Below are 15394 nucleotides of genomic sequence, written 5' to 3' on the forward strand. Positions count from 1 at the left end.
GTTTAATAATATCCTTTCTATAATAGGGTTACCAGAACTGTACACAATATTCCAAGTGTGGCCTTACCAATGTCTTGTACAACTTCAACAAGACGTCCCAACTCCTGTATTCAATGTTCTGACCAATGAAACCAAGCATGCCGAATGCCTTCTTCACCACCCTGTCCACCTGTGACTCCACTTTCAAGGAGCTATGAACATGTACCCCTAGATCTCTCTGTTCTGTAACTCTCCCCAACGCCCTACCATTAACTGAGTAAGTCCTGCCCTGGATCAATCTACCAAAATGCATCACCTCACATACTTGAAAGGAAGAATTCAGTCCTCTTCAGATTTGTTTATTGATTATCATTTCTGATCATACAGGAAGCGTCCAATTGATACAGTACAGGAGCTGTTAATATTCCACCACATCACAGCACAAAACCACAGCCTTCACCAGAAACTAAATTTTCAGATATTGAAAGAAATTACTTTTAATTAAAGGTCACATTATGAAAAGATATCAATTGGTAAACATAGCATGAGAATTTTTCTCCAAAAGTGATTTTCATTTTAAATTGCCAAAATCATGATGTTGAGTTTAGTAGATGCACTTGTGTTATCAGCTGTTACTTCTTATTTTCACAATCTTGGCATGTGCAAGACTTGATGGTGACATATTTGACTGTCTTTCTTTTTCCATTTTTACAAAATAGATTCACTGGCATCTTTTCAGTCTTTGATTCACGGCAGCACTGGCAATATTGGTTCATGTTGTGTTTTTTGAAGTCATATCTGGAAAAATAATCAGTAAATAAGATGCTGGACAAATTTAATAACCAACCCAGTAGGGGATCTGCCTACTGAGGTAATATGGGCTGAAGTTAGAAATAGGAAAGGAGCGGTCACGTTGTTAGGAGTTTACTAAAGGCCCCCAAATAATAATAGAGATGTGGAGGAAGAAATTGCAAAGCAGATTATGGATAGGTGTGGAGGTCACAGGGTAGTTGTCATGGGGGACTTTAACTTTCCGAATATTGATTGGAACCTTTATAGGTTGAATAGTTCGGATGGGGCAGTTTTTGTACAGTGTGTGGAGAAGGGTTTCCTGACACAATATGTGGATAGGCCGACAAGAGGTGGGGCCACATTGGACTTGGTACTGGGAAATGAGCCGGGCCAGGTGTTTGATTTGGTTGTGGGAGAGCACTTTGGAGATAGTGACCACAATTCGGTGTCTTTCATTATCGCAATGGAGAGGGATAGGGACATAAGGCAGGGCAAGGTTTATAATTGGGGGAGGGGTACTTATGATGCGATTAGGCAAGAATTAGGGACCGTAAGATGGGAACAGAAACAGTCAGGGAAAGGCACAAATGAAAAGTGGAGCTTGTTCAAGGAATAAATACTGCGTGTCCTTGATAGGTATGTCCCTGTCAGGCAGGGAGGAAATGGCCGAGTGAGGGAACCATGGTTCATAAAAGAGGTTGAATGTCTTGTCAAGAGGAAGAAGGAAGCGTATGTAAGGATGAGAAAACAAGGTTCAGTTGGGTCGATTGAGGGTTACAAGTTAGCAAGGAATGGGCATGAGAAGTCCTTGGCAGGTTGGATCAAGGAAAACCCCAAGGCTTTTTACTCTTATGTGAGGAATAAAAGAATGACCAGGGTGAGGTTAGGGCCGGTCAAGGACATAAGTGGGAACTTGTGCATGGAGTCAGTAGAGATAGGAGAGGTGATGAATGAATACTTTTCTTCAGTGTTCACCAAGGAGAGGGGCCATGTTTTTGAGGATGAGAGGGTGTTACAGGCTGATAGGCTGGAGGAGGTAGATGTGCGGAGAGACGATGTCCTAGCAATTTTGAATAAACGGAAGGTCGATAAGTCCCCGGGCCAGATGAAATATATCCTAAGATTCTTTGGGAAGCAAGGGATGAGTTTGCAGAGCCTTTGGCTTTGATCGTTGGGTTCTCACTGTCCACGGGGACAGTGCCAGAGGACTGGAGAGTGGCGAATGTTGTTCCTCTGTTCATGAAAGGAAATAGGAATGACCCTGGTAATTATAGGCCAGTTAGTCTTACTTCGGTGGTCGGTAAGTTGATGGAAAAGGTCCTGAGGGATAGGATTTACGACCATTTAGAAAGATGCAGCTTAATCCGGGATAGTCAGCACGGATTCGTGAAGGGTAAGTCTTGCCTCACAAATTTGATAGAATTTTTTGAGGTGGTAATTAAGTGTGTCGATGAAGGTAGAGCAGTTGATGTCATATACATGGATTTTAGTAAGGCATTTAATAAGGTCCCCCATGGTCGGCTTATGAAGAAAGTGAGGATGTGTGGGATAGAGGGAAATTTGGCCGATTGGATAAGTAACTGGCTATCTCATAGAAGACAGAGGGTGGTGGTGGATGGAAAATTTTCAGACTGGAGATCGGTCACCAGCAGAGTGCCACAGGGATCAGTGCTTGGTCCTCTGCTATTTGTGATTTTTATAAATGACTTGGAGGAGGGGGCTGAAGGGTGGATCAGTAAATTTGCTGATGACACCAAGATTGGTGGAGTAGTGGATGAGGTGGAGGGTTGTTGTAGGCTGTAAAGAGACATTGATAGGATGCAGAGCTGGGCCGAAAAATGGCAGATGGAGTTTAACCCTGATAAGTGCGAGGTGATTCATTTTGGTAGGACAAATTTGAATGCAGATTACAGGGTCAAAGGTAGGGTTCTGAAGAATGTGTAGGAACAAAGAGATCTTGGGGTTCATATCCACAGATCTCTGAAGGTTGCCACTCAAGTGGATCGAGCCGTGAAGAAGGCCTATAGTGTGTTAGCGTTTATTAAAAGGGGGTTTGAGTTTAAGAGCCGTGGGGTTATGCTGCAACTGTACAGGACCTTGGTGAGACCACATTTGGAATATTGTGTGCAGTTCAGGTCACCTCACTATAAGAAGGATGTGGAAGCACTGGAAAGAGTGCAGAGGAGATTTACCAGGATGCTGCCTGGTTTGGAGGGTAGGTCTTATGAGGAAAGGTTGAGGGAGCTAGGGCTTTTCTCTTTAGAGCGGAGGAGGTTGAGAGGCAACTTAACAGAGGTTTATAAGATGATGAGGGGGATAGATAGAGTGGACGTTCAGAGACTATTTCCTTGGGGGGATGGAGCTGTTACTAGGGGGCATAACTATAGGGTTCATGGTGGGAGATATCGGAAGGATGTCCGAGGTAGGTGTTTTACTCAGAGGGTGGTTGGGGTGTGGAATGGACTGCCTGCTGTGATAGTGGAGTCGGACACTTCAGGAACATTCAAGCGGTTATTGGATAGACACATGGAGCACACCAGAATGATAGGGAGTGGGATAGCTTGATCTTGGTTTCAGACAAAGCTCGGCACAACATCGTGGGCCGAAGGGCCTGTACTGTGCTGTACTGTTCTATGTTCTATGTTCTATCTACCCTATCCAGGTCCCTCATAATATTATACACCTCAATCAGGTCTTCCCTCAACTTTCTCTGCTCTAAGGAAAGCAACCCCAGCCCGTTTGGCCTCACTTCATAGCTGAAACACTCCAGCTCGGGCAGCATCCCCCCGTGGTGAGTCTCCTCTGCATCCTCTCCAGTGCAATCACATCCTTCCTATTGTGTGGTGACCAGGGCTGCACGCAGTGCTCCAGCTGTGGCCTCACCACCATTTTATACAGCTCCATCATAACTATCTCCAAGCAAAAAACACACCTGACTGACCCACAGACCTCACCCAGAAATGTAACTGGCAGGGTGCCACAGCGGTTAGTCCTCGGACCTCAACTGTTTACAATCTATAAAAATGATCTGCAAGCAGGGACAGAGTGTAACATAGCAAAATTTGCAGATGATACTAAAAGAGATGGGAAAGCAGGCAGTGAAGAGGATATAAAGATTTTACAGATAGATATAGATAGGCAATGAGAATGGGTCAAAATTTGGCAGATGGAGTTTAATGTGGGTAAGTGTGAGGTTGTCCATTTTGGCAGCAAAAAGAGAAAGGCAAATTATTACCTAAATGGAAAACAGATTCAAAATGCGTTTGGGCAGAGGGATCTGGGTGTTTATGTTCATGAATCACAGAAAGTCGGCATGCAGATGCAGCATGTAATAAAAAATGCAAATGGGATGTTGGCATTTATTGCAAAGGGACTGGAATATAAAAGTAGAGAAGAGATAGGCACATGGAGCACACCAGAATCATAGGGAGTGGGATAGCTTGATCTTGGTTTCGGACAAAGCTCGGCACAACATCGCGGGCCGAAGGGCCTGTACTGTGCTGTACTGTTCTATGTTCTATGTTCCATGCAATTTTTAGTCATCAAGGCTCCTAAGCAGCTCCTTCCAAATATGTGATCTCTCCACCTAGAAGGGCAAGGGAAGTAGATATATGGGATCACCACCACCTACAAGTTCCTCTCCCAAGTTACACATCATCCTGACTTGGAACTATATTGCCATTCCTTCATTGTCGCTGGATCAAAATGCTGGAACTCCCTCTCTAACTGCACTGTAGATGTACCTACACCAGATGGCTCACAATGTTTCAAGAAGGCATCTCAGCAACACCATATCAAGGGCAATTAGGGATGGGCAACAAATGCTGACTTATCCAGCAACACACCCCTTAAACATATAACTATGTTGAAAAAGAATTAAGTAAACCGGTCTCTTGTGCAATTGTTATATGCAGAATATTGCTGCCAGAATCCTAACCCTCAACAAGTCCTGCTCACCTATCATCCCTGTGCTCGCTGACCCATATTGACTCCAGATCTGCCAACATCTCAATTTTAAAATTCTCATCACTGTGAACCTCATCCCTTCCCATCTCCATACCTCTGCCAGTCCTATTACCCTTTGAGATTTCTGTTCTCTACCAGTTCTGACTTCTTGTGTATCCCTGACTTCCATCACTCCATCATTCAGTTGAGGAAGACCTAAACTCTGGAATTCCACCTTCCTGCCATTTCACTTCTCTCTCCTACTTGAAGTCATTTTTAAAAAAAAATTAATTCATGGGATTGGGTGTTGCTAGCAGGGCCAGCATTTATTGCCCACCCTGAGGGCATTTAAGAGTCAACCACATTGCTGTGATCTTCAGTAAGGACAGTAGATTTCTTTCCCTCAAGGACATTAGTGAACCAGATGGGTTTTTACGACAATTGACAATGGTTTCATGGTCAACCTTAGACTTTTAATTCCAGATTTTAAAAAAAATTCAGATTTCACCATCTGCTATGGTGGGATTTGAACCCAGGTCCCCAGGGTCTCTGGATTATTAGTCCAGCAACAATACCACTACACCACTGCTTTTGGTCCCCTGTCCTAATATCTCTTTATGTGACTTGGGTGTCAAACCAAACTTACTGGTAAAGACAGAAGTTAAAAAGGCGGACATTTTAATTTCTAGCTGAGAAACTCCACACTTCAAGAAGAGTAGTGGAGGAAATGCCCCTGTCTACATCAACAGGGATGATGTAGAAATGGTCGAAAGCTTCAAATTTTTAGGTGTCCAGATCATCAACATCCTGTCCTGGTCTCCCATGCCGACACTATAGTTAAGAAAGCCCACCAAAGCCTCTACTTTCTCAGAAGTCTAAGGAAATTTGACATGTCAGCTACGACTCTCACCAACTTTTACAGATGCACCATAGAAAGCATTTTTTCTGGTTGTATCACAGCTTGGTATGCTTCTGCTCTGCCCAAGACCGCAAGGGACTACAAAAGATCGTGAATGAAGCCCAATCCATCACGCAAGCCAACCTCCCATCCATTTACTCTGTCTACACTTCCTGCTGCCTTGGCAAAGCAGCCAGCATACTTAAGGACCTCACACACCCTGGACATACTCTCTTTCATCTTTTTCCATCGGGAAAAAGATACAAAAGTCTGAGGTCACGTACCAACCGTCTCAAGAACAGCTTCTTCCCTGCTGCCATCAGACTTTTGAATGCACCTACCTCACATTAAGTTGATCTTTCTCTTCACCTTAGCTATGACTGTAACACTACATTCTGCACTCTCTCCTTTCCTTCTCTATGAACGGTATGCTTTGTCTGTAAAGCGCGCAAGAAACAATACTTTTCACTGTATATTAATACATGTCACAATAATAAATCATATCAAAATCTGAGTGGGCTAACAGGAGACCTGAACAATTTTAACAGCCAGGCTTCATCAATGAACTGACATCTGATTTTACACCCAATGCAGGAAGGAGGCCAGTGGAGAAAGTAGGGTGAACAAGTCCTCTGCCAGGTTCAAGGAAAATGTGGGGAGGGGGGACCTGGATAGCACTGAAGAGTGGCTACTAAGGGTGCACGGCGTCTATTCCATCTTAATCTACTCTATCTTAATCGCTCTCATTGCTGGATGGTGGGGGATAAGATTCTCCTCAAAGCATTCATTCGTTATGTATTAAGTCAAATGACTATGAAAGCAGGGAAAGAAAAATTATATCTAGCCATAATCAGATATAACAGGATATATTGGCTTTTCCTGATAGAAAAGTAGATGATCATAGAGGGAGTATACACCATGAGGTGAAATAATTTAATTCTGAGTCCAAGTTGGATATGAACTCAGAATTCAGATGTAAAATATGGATTTTTAATGCATTACCGTATTTACATTCACTGTTTAAGATATCAAAACTCTACTTACCGAGATGCTGATGCACAAAACCCTTGACATTGAGTTGCTTCAAAAGTTGCTTTGCAATATCCTCTTCTGATTGTTTCATTGAATTTATGAACTTTGCAAATGGCTAAGGTGGGGGGGGGAAATAAATTACAGCACAAGTTAGAACAAAGAAAGATTACGTAATCTGCAGCACCAAATTTGCCTTCTTTTATTTCCTGCTGAATTAATAAACCATTTCTTTCTTATGTACCTCAGCATTATGCTAGGAAGCTCTGAGTTAATACAATGTACTGATGGGTCATAGTGAAGGGCAATTGATAAGGTCACAGGTTTGTCACAGGAGTCCTGGATCCTTTGATTTTGTTGTATTTTCACTAATTTTCTTTTTACAGAGCAGGATTGCACATTCTCCCCGTGTCTGCGTGAGTTTCCTCCGGGTGCTCTGGTTTCATCTCACAGTCCAAAGATGGACGGGTTAGGTGGATTGGCCATGCTAAATTGCCCCTAGTGTCAGGGGATTAGCAGGGGTTATGGGGATAGGGCCAGGGTGGGAGTGTTGTCTTGGGCCAAATGGCTTCCTTTTGCACTGTAGGCAATTCTATGATTAGAGCAGAAATCCCACTGGAATGGTGCAAACTCGGGGTAGCAGTTAATTGGGTAATACAACAAATTATGCTATAGCTTGTCTAATACTTTGCTGTCTTTGCAAAAGACAAACATGCACATAATCAGAGGCAAAGGAGACTGCAATGGGTGGAGAATAGGCATGAAGGCAAAGCTCCTGGGCAAACAATAATCTAGGGAAAGATCACAACAATCACAGGGAGTAGGACTATGCACTGCCGACAAAGGGACAGCCATTCCATTAATTAATGAAAGCCCATGTGGTACAGGATGCAGGATTAATGTTCCGAGTTGTATGGATCTATAGACCATAATAGGCCTGCTTTATGAAAGGCATTGGAATAGAGGATCCAAAGATCCATTGCTTTAACCTAACCTAGACCACTGAACATCGAGATAACAATGTCCTCCAAAATTGGACAGCATGGAAGAGAACAGAAGCAGCCTCCTGGCAGGTGTGATAACAGTCTGTGCCATCACATGAACCTGCCCAATTTCAGCACCGTCTGTGGGGAGTTTGCACGTTCTCCCCGTGTCTGCGTGGGTTTCCTCCGGGTGCCCTGGTTTCGTCCCACAGTCCAAAGATGTGCAGGTTAGGTTGATTGGCCATGCTAAATGGACCCTAGTGTCAGGGGATTAGCAGGGTAAATATGTATGGGGTTACAGGAATAGGGCCTGGGTGGGATTGTGGTCGGTGCAGTCTTGATGGTCTGAATGGCCTCCTTCTGCACTGTAGGGAAGCTATGGGATGCTATGATGCCATAACCTGAGCAGAAGGTTGGAAGAAAGTTTGTGCCAAAGTGACAGGGAAATTCCTGGCAATAATTTCTATAAACTGAGGTTTGTCCCTTGTTTAAATCATCTTTGTTTGTGCGGAGCTGCTCCATTTTTACATATCAGTAACTTTCAGTAAATACTACGGCAAAGAACAATTAATCTTCATGTAAACACATTAAATGGATACCTTGAATTCGTTCGCATCTAAAACAGCAACGATCGATATAAACTCTCTCGTACTAAAAATAATCAATAAAATATTGAATCATTAACATAGAATATGTTGTTCCTTAAATAGAAACAGCTTTATGATGAAAACAAGCTCCTTTTTAAAGCACTGTCATGTGTGTACTTATAACCATACAATTTACAATATTAAACGTTCTTCTTTAAACTGAATAAATTAAATCCCCAAAATATATTTTTATGCTGTAACATACCAATAGGCAGAAAGTGCATTTCATGATACATCTGATATCATCTCTGGAAATAATATTTTATTCACTCTTATATCAAGTACCATAACACTGAGAAGTTTTAATGGCATCATAATATGTTTTAAATAACTTATTCATATTATAATGACAGTGATTGAAGTGAACATTCGATTTGATAGAGGATAGGAAACTTTATTGAAGGAAAGAAAGAACAATAATAGTCTATTTAATCAAAATGCTGACCTAATTATAATCTACTGTATGACCACAAGTTAATTTGTTTAATAGGGGTGAATCTGGTCTAAGCTAACGACTGACGAAGGAGCAGTGCTCCGAAAGCTTATGGTATTTGCTACCAAATAAACCTGTTGGACTTTAACCTAGTGTTGTGAGACTTCTTACTGTGTTCACCCCAGTCCAACACCGGCATCTCCACATCTAAGCTAACGAAACAGGCTAGGCTTGGGCAGCACAGTGGTTAGCACTGCTGCCTCACAGCGCCAGGGACCCGAGTTCAATTTCCGGCTTGGGTCACTGCCTGTGTGACGTCTGCACGTTCTCCCCGTGTCTGCGTGGGTTTCCCCCTGGTGCTCCAGTTTCCTCCCACAGTCGGAAAGACGTGCTGGTTAGGTGCATTGGCCATGCTAAATTCTCCCTCAGTGTAACCCGAACAGGCGCTGGAGTGTGGTGATTAGGGGATTTTCACAGTAACTTCATTGCAGTGTTAATGGAAGCCTATTTGTGACAATAAATAAATAAACTTTGTGATGAATTCTCAGCTGATTTTTCAAGCCACCAGTTTTTATTCTCCTTTGACCTGGAGACAGTGAGACTGGGAAACAAAGATTCTGTGAATCATTCTGTGAGCTTTAATGGATAGCTTGGACACTCTAACAAAAAGACTGTTTATTTGCTACATGCCTGCCTGTTGTCGACACAGACCAATTTAAAATATTTTCCCTGCCTGTGGGTGGTGATGAGATTCTGAGAATGTGAAATGATAGTAGCTACGGCCACTAACTGGTGAATTTGCTGAATAGAAGAATTAAATTCGGAATGTAAAAATGCTCTGGCTGTCTCAAAACACCAAAGCCGTTCTATATTACATTAAATGAACATGGTTCAGGGTTCTGAAAAGTACATATAAATGAAGAAGCATAATTTGTTAATAATGAAGTGATCTCAATAGTAAAGTGGTAATCACATACTTCAGGGCAGTCTTCGTCCTGACTGCAGGTTTTATTTCTGATGACAACTCCGTACAAAGTACATGAATACGAGAGGCATGGATCATTGTCATCCTCCCATATTTCGCCCTTCTGCGAATAAAAATCACACAAAGAACATAATGAGATACGAGAGATTTCATTCCTAAGCCTCATTCCGTCAATCAACATGAACCTGTTTTGTGTTAGCCATGGTGCAGAATGTTTATTTTTAACCATGTATCTGCTGCAATCTAAATACAACACTTCGCCCGTTCTGTTTTACAACAGCATATTTACAGTACAAATTGATTAAGGTAAAAACAACCTGACCCTGATATTATTGGCCAAGCCTTGCCTATAGACAGAGGACAGGCAGAGCATTTTGGAAGAGTGTTTCATTGCTCCAAGCTGCCACATGGCCAACTTTCAGGTGCTTAGCCATCAGCATGACTTGGCGCATAACCAACGCAGGTCAGTCCTTCCATGTTTTTGTTCCAGGAATTAATTACAAAGATTGAGGTTTGTGGCTGGAGGCTGACCTCAGGCTGCATGGCTGCTGGTTGCCAGGCCCCAAGAATTAAGTCTCCATTGGAGTCCCTGAACAGGGAAGTTTCAAACTGAACTGGAGGGTCCTGGTCATTTTTTAAAAATCATTTGTGGGACATGGGCATCACTGGCTGGGGGCCAGCATTTGTTGCCCATCCCTAGTTGCCCTTGCAGGGCAGTTGAGAGTCAACCACATTACTGTGGCTCTGGAGTCACATGTAGGCCAGACTGGGTAAGGACGGCAGATTTCCTTCCTTAAAGGACATTGGTGAACCAGATAGGTTTTTCCGACAATCGACAATGGTTTCATGGTCATCAGTAGATTCTTAATTCCGGATATTTTTTACTGAATTCAAATTCCACCATCTGCTGTGGCAGGATTCGAACTCGGGTCCCCAGAACATTAGCGGAGTTTCTGGATTAATTGTCTAACAATAATTCCACTAGACCATGGCCTCCCACATCAGATCCAGGCCTGAGCACAATACCCTGAATCAGTTTCCTGATGTGCCACAGGAAATGAGTGCTCCTTAATCATTTTCGAATGAAAATGGGGTGGAAAGGCTGAGAACAACCCAGACTGGATGAATTGGGTAAAATTTAATCCAGTCATTTCAGGCTGTGTTTTGTTTTGCCTAAAAATGGTTGAAGTATGCAAATATTATCACACTTCCCATCATTGTGACCTTATGTTAAACAGCAGAAATATCTGGAGGACCACATTTTTTCAAGGATATTTCCCTTTTTAATAGAAAAAAAATGACCATTACTTTTCTCAATCTTTTCATAGAATCCCTACAGTTCAGAAGGGAACCATTCGGCCCATCGAGTCTGCACCGACAACAATCCCACCCAGGCCCTATCTGCATAATCCCATGTATTTACCCTACTAATCCCCCTGGCACTAAGGGGCAATCTAGCATGGCCAATCAATTTAACCTGCACGTCTTTGGATTGTGGGAGGAAACCCACGCAGACATGGGGAGAATGTGCAAACTCCACACAAACAGTGACCCGAGGCAAGAATTGAACCCGAGTCCCTGGGGCTGCGAGGCAGCTGTGCTAACGACTGTCTCACCGTGTCACCCCTATTTAAAGAAATAAATTATTGGTTGAGGTTTCCCTCATTATTCTGCTAGGACGCCATCAATACATGAATCATCATTGTGGATATGTAAGCCAAAGCCGTGCGAACATTTGTTTTCACAAGTTGAAACCTAATCGATTGTTGCTCTCCCCAGGAACCATTGAATAAGGTGCCAGCCTATCGCATGGTTTCCTGAAATTGAACACTTCCCAAGTGGCCTGGCATATAGAGAAACCCTGCTTAATGGCTTTTGCTACCAAATAAACCTGTTGGACTTTAACCTGGTGTTGTTAAACTTCTTACTGTAATGGCATAAGTAGCAGCAATGAAATGGATCTTTCTAAAAAAAATAAGGAAGCCAAAGGAATTCACAGTAAATCTATTATTTTCTTCAATTAAAAGTATGAGGGAGTATTTTCAACATACATTTTAAGAGAGCGCCTACACTTTCTAATCCCCTTTCATTTTTAAAAAAAATTTCCACACTTTGTGAGTGAGTTGAAATTATACTATGGCAAAATTAATAATGATTCAATCCCTTTCCTTGATCATCTATCTCTATGAAAGTTTTGACCTATTTAAATAAAAATTAAACACAAATTGTAAAGAGACTTCATTTGTTCCTTTGTTATCAATATTACACAGCATAATTTCATCCCAAACAGACCACAATTGATTCGAATCTACTGCTTGCAGCACTGATAAACTAAGTAGGTTTCCTGTACTTTTGTAAGATGGAGTTTTAAGCATTTCTCAAAATGGTTATTTGAATCCTATTTGCTGCAATTCATTACAGAAATTAAAAGGTGCTCAAGTTTTTATAGAATTATTTGTATAGAAAAATACAGTACAGGAGGAGGCCATTTGGCCCATTGTGCCTGTGCTAGCTTTTAGTGGAACTATGCAATTGATCCTTGTAGTTTTCCCACAGAATTGTTTTCCCTTCAAGTATTTATCGAATTCTCTTTTGAATGTTATTATTAAGCCTGTTTCCACCAAATTAATCATAGAATCCTACAGTGCAGAAGGGGGCAATTCAACCCATCGAGTCTGCACCGACCACAATCCCATCCAGGCTCTATCCCCATAACTCCATGTATTTACCCCAGCTAGTCCCCCTGATACTAACGGGTAATTTAGCATGGCCAATCCACCTAACCCGCACATCTTTGGACTGCGGAAGGAAACCGGAGCACCCGGAGGAAATCCACGCAGACACGGGGAGAATGTGCAAACTCCACACAGACCGTGACCCAAGCCAGGAATTGAACCCAGGTCCTTGGCGCTGTGAGGCAGCAGTGCTAACCATTGTGCCACCATGCCACCTCTATAAGGAATAAAAAAAATTATTGCTCTAGGTTAAAAACCCTAGCTTGCAATTATTTTCTGTATACTCTTCACCTGAGGTAGGTCTGATCTTCATTCCTGTATCATTCTTCAGCAATTCCTCTTTTAACCCCTTGTACCTTTTGGTCGGGCCCTCCCATTTGCTTGCCACCTCTTGATTACATTCCCCCAGATAATTTTTGATTAAATCCAATTCATTTTCAAACACAGCTCCTCCCAATCCCTTTCCTCATTTTCAGTCAGATTCCCATCAGGAAAGGGATGGTTAAGCTTATGGCTCTTAGCCTAATCAGGTATTCTGGCGTATTAATCTCTAAAGGCAGTTCATGAATATCTGATTTAATGTAGAGATCTCTTTGGAGAGCGAGTGTCAGAGCTTTCGAATACTCACCTCCCTTCGATGGCCCAATTGGTCACGACAAACTAGAAAAACAGAAGAGTTAATTACCAAATAATTCTTTATGTTAGGCACGCAACAAATATGATTTATTAAACTCGTGACCCTCCTATGGTCTTGCCCAATTAATGAGAAATAATGCTCACCTATTTTAATAGCATTAGTTGAAAAAGGCTGAGGGAGCTTATGTTGCCACCACTGGAGCAAGAACGAACATCAGTGTTTTACAATGTGACTCATCGACTTATGCACTGCGGCATTACTGTCACCAATTCAAGGATCTTCATATATTAAATTTTTGACACACTTATGTAAATAATTAGCTATTAGCTGCAAACCTATCTCACAAACATAATGTGCTGCCTGTGAGTTTAACAAGGGCCAAGTGGGACTTCCCACTGGGGAGGAAGCCCACCCTCTGGAGCTGTGGGCCAATCTGATTGACTGGCGGCTCCAGACCAGCAGCACCAACAGTGCATTAGTGGCCGCTGGCAGTACTGCAAGAGGAAGTGGGAGAAGGTCTGTGGATCCCCAAAGCTGACAAGTCCAGGGCCTCGGGCAGGAAGGGTTTCGACAGGTGAGGTAGAGGGGTGGGAAATGAGAGGGGTGGGGGGTTGGATCTAAGGCTGCAGGGGGATAGGAAGGTTTGGGAGGGAGCGATCTGCAAAGGTCAGCCCCCAAATATCAAACCGCACCTCCCTCTCCTTCCCACTCTATGAAAGAGTTTTTAAAAAAAATTGGGCTGCCCACTCCCGTCCAGCTGCTCAAGCCAAATGGTTGATGGCATGGGCAGTGTATTAGGTTTAGCTCAGTTGGTTGGACAGCTGATTCATAATGCAGCGCAAAGCCAACAGCGAGTTCAATTCCCGTACCAGCTGAGGTTATTCATACCTAGGGCCCGTCTTTTCAATCTTGCCCCTCGCCTGAGGTGTGGTGATCCTCAGATTAAATCACCACCAGTCAGCTCTCCCCCCTCATAGGGGAGAGCAGCCTATGGTCATCCGGGACTATGGCGACTTTACCTTTTTATTATCAGGGTCAATTGGCTTGTTAACAGTGGCCTTTTCACAAATGAAAATAGATTAATGTCTACATGAAAAATAAAATAAAATACCCTACCTTGACAAGAAGCAATACATTTGGATTTGTCTTCAGATAGGATCAGTCCATCTGGACAAAAGCAGCCTTCCTCAGGGGGAGAGAATGACGCGCCAACAATCATCGTTCTGAAGAAACAAAGCTTTGATTTACTTTCCAAAATCAGAATTACAGATTAAATTTAAAATTATTTTGATCATTAAGAGACCATTAAAAACGCTGAGAGATGAACGCTGAGTGCCCCCCACGCGGCCACCAATCCCACCACTGTGAAAATAGCCTGGATGGTGGAATGCCACTGAGGTACTGGCACGCATACTGGCAGTGCGAAATTCTGCACCCGCCCACTTCCGTTCCCAGCCCTGGCAGGGGCTAAAAACCCTGCCCAAGGTATCTATGAGGAAATAATTGCCTGCAGCAATGTCTCATTTTTTCAACCCACCTTCTCTCAAAAACGCTGAGACACAAACTCTGTGTTCAAATACGTGGATAACATACTTACTCATTTGTGCATTGATTGTCTTTCTTGCTTCGACATGGCTTGTACATCAAACCTGGATCGCAGCTATAGTCTTTAGGATGAAATAAAGTGTTAGGTACAAACACGGGTAAAATATCCAACTACAAAAGCAATGCCTTTGAACATGGTATCATCGAACAAAGCACTGTGAATGTTGGCTATAGCTTAGCTGGTCTGACGGAATCCAGTTTCTAATGTGAATGGTTTTAACACTAAGGTAGAACAGCAAGCTCTGAAATAAATTGTAGGTTTAGCCTAAGCAAAATTACAAAACAGGTTTCCCGACAATGCAGAGTGAACAGCGGAAAGTTTGGGTTGAATTTTCAGTCACAATTCAGAAGGCCACCCTGTGGTTCAAATGGGGGTCAGAATCTCAGACTCTGTGGACAACAATCACTCCTCCCTCGACAAGTTGGCTAATTAGTGGCCAGAAAGCAGGCTCACTGTTCAGGTTCACCCACTGGCTGGGTGGGGGACATTCAGCAGATAGCCGCTTGAATGAATTACAGACCTAATGGGGCCCATTGAAGGGGGAATTTTCCAGTCATCCTCCAAGTTGCTGCACAGGACAGGTTAGCTGCCAGAGGCAGCTTGCTGATAACACTTTGCATTAATTAATTCACAACAGAATCATAAGCATATAGTGCAAGTTGGGTCAAATTTCTATACAACACTTGGCTCGTTTACAAGGAACCATTCTCAGATGCTTTGTACAT

The 15394-nt window shown here is 42.8% G+C and overlaps 1 protein-coding gene across 1 annotated transcript in view; it reads right to left on the reverse strand.

Annotated features, from left to right (window-relative positions):
- Positions 1–323: 323 nt before the first annotated feature.
- LOC144507484 (mucin-5AC-like) overlaps positions 324–15394 on the reverse strand; it is a 229113-nt gene continuing 214042 nt past the window's right edge. Inside the window, exons 72-78 of the mRNA XM_078234610.1 lie at positions 14661–14730; positions 14180–14286; positions 13055–13086; positions 9684–9794; positions 8226–8277; positions 6659–6761; positions 324–777 (exon numbers count right to left, since the gene is read on the reverse strand). Of these exons, the coding sequence (XP_078090736.1) occupies positions 612–777; positions 6659–6761; positions 8226–8277; positions 9684–9794; positions 13055–13086; positions 14180–14286; positions 14661–14730 (641 nt within the window). The 3' untranslated portion in view covers positions 324–611. The remainder of the gene's footprint in view (positions 778–6658; positions 6762–8225; positions 8278–9683; positions 9795–13054; positions 13087–14179; positions 14287–14660; positions 14731–15394) is intronic.

Source organism: Mustelus asterias, chromosome 19, assembly GCF_964213995.1.
Source record: "Mustelus asterias chromosome 19, sMusAst1.hap1.1, whole genome shotgun sequence".
Classification (NCBI taxonomy): domain Eukaryota; kingdom Metazoa; phylum Chordata; class Chondrichthyes; order Carcharhiniformes; family Triakidae; genus Mustelus; species Mustelus asterias.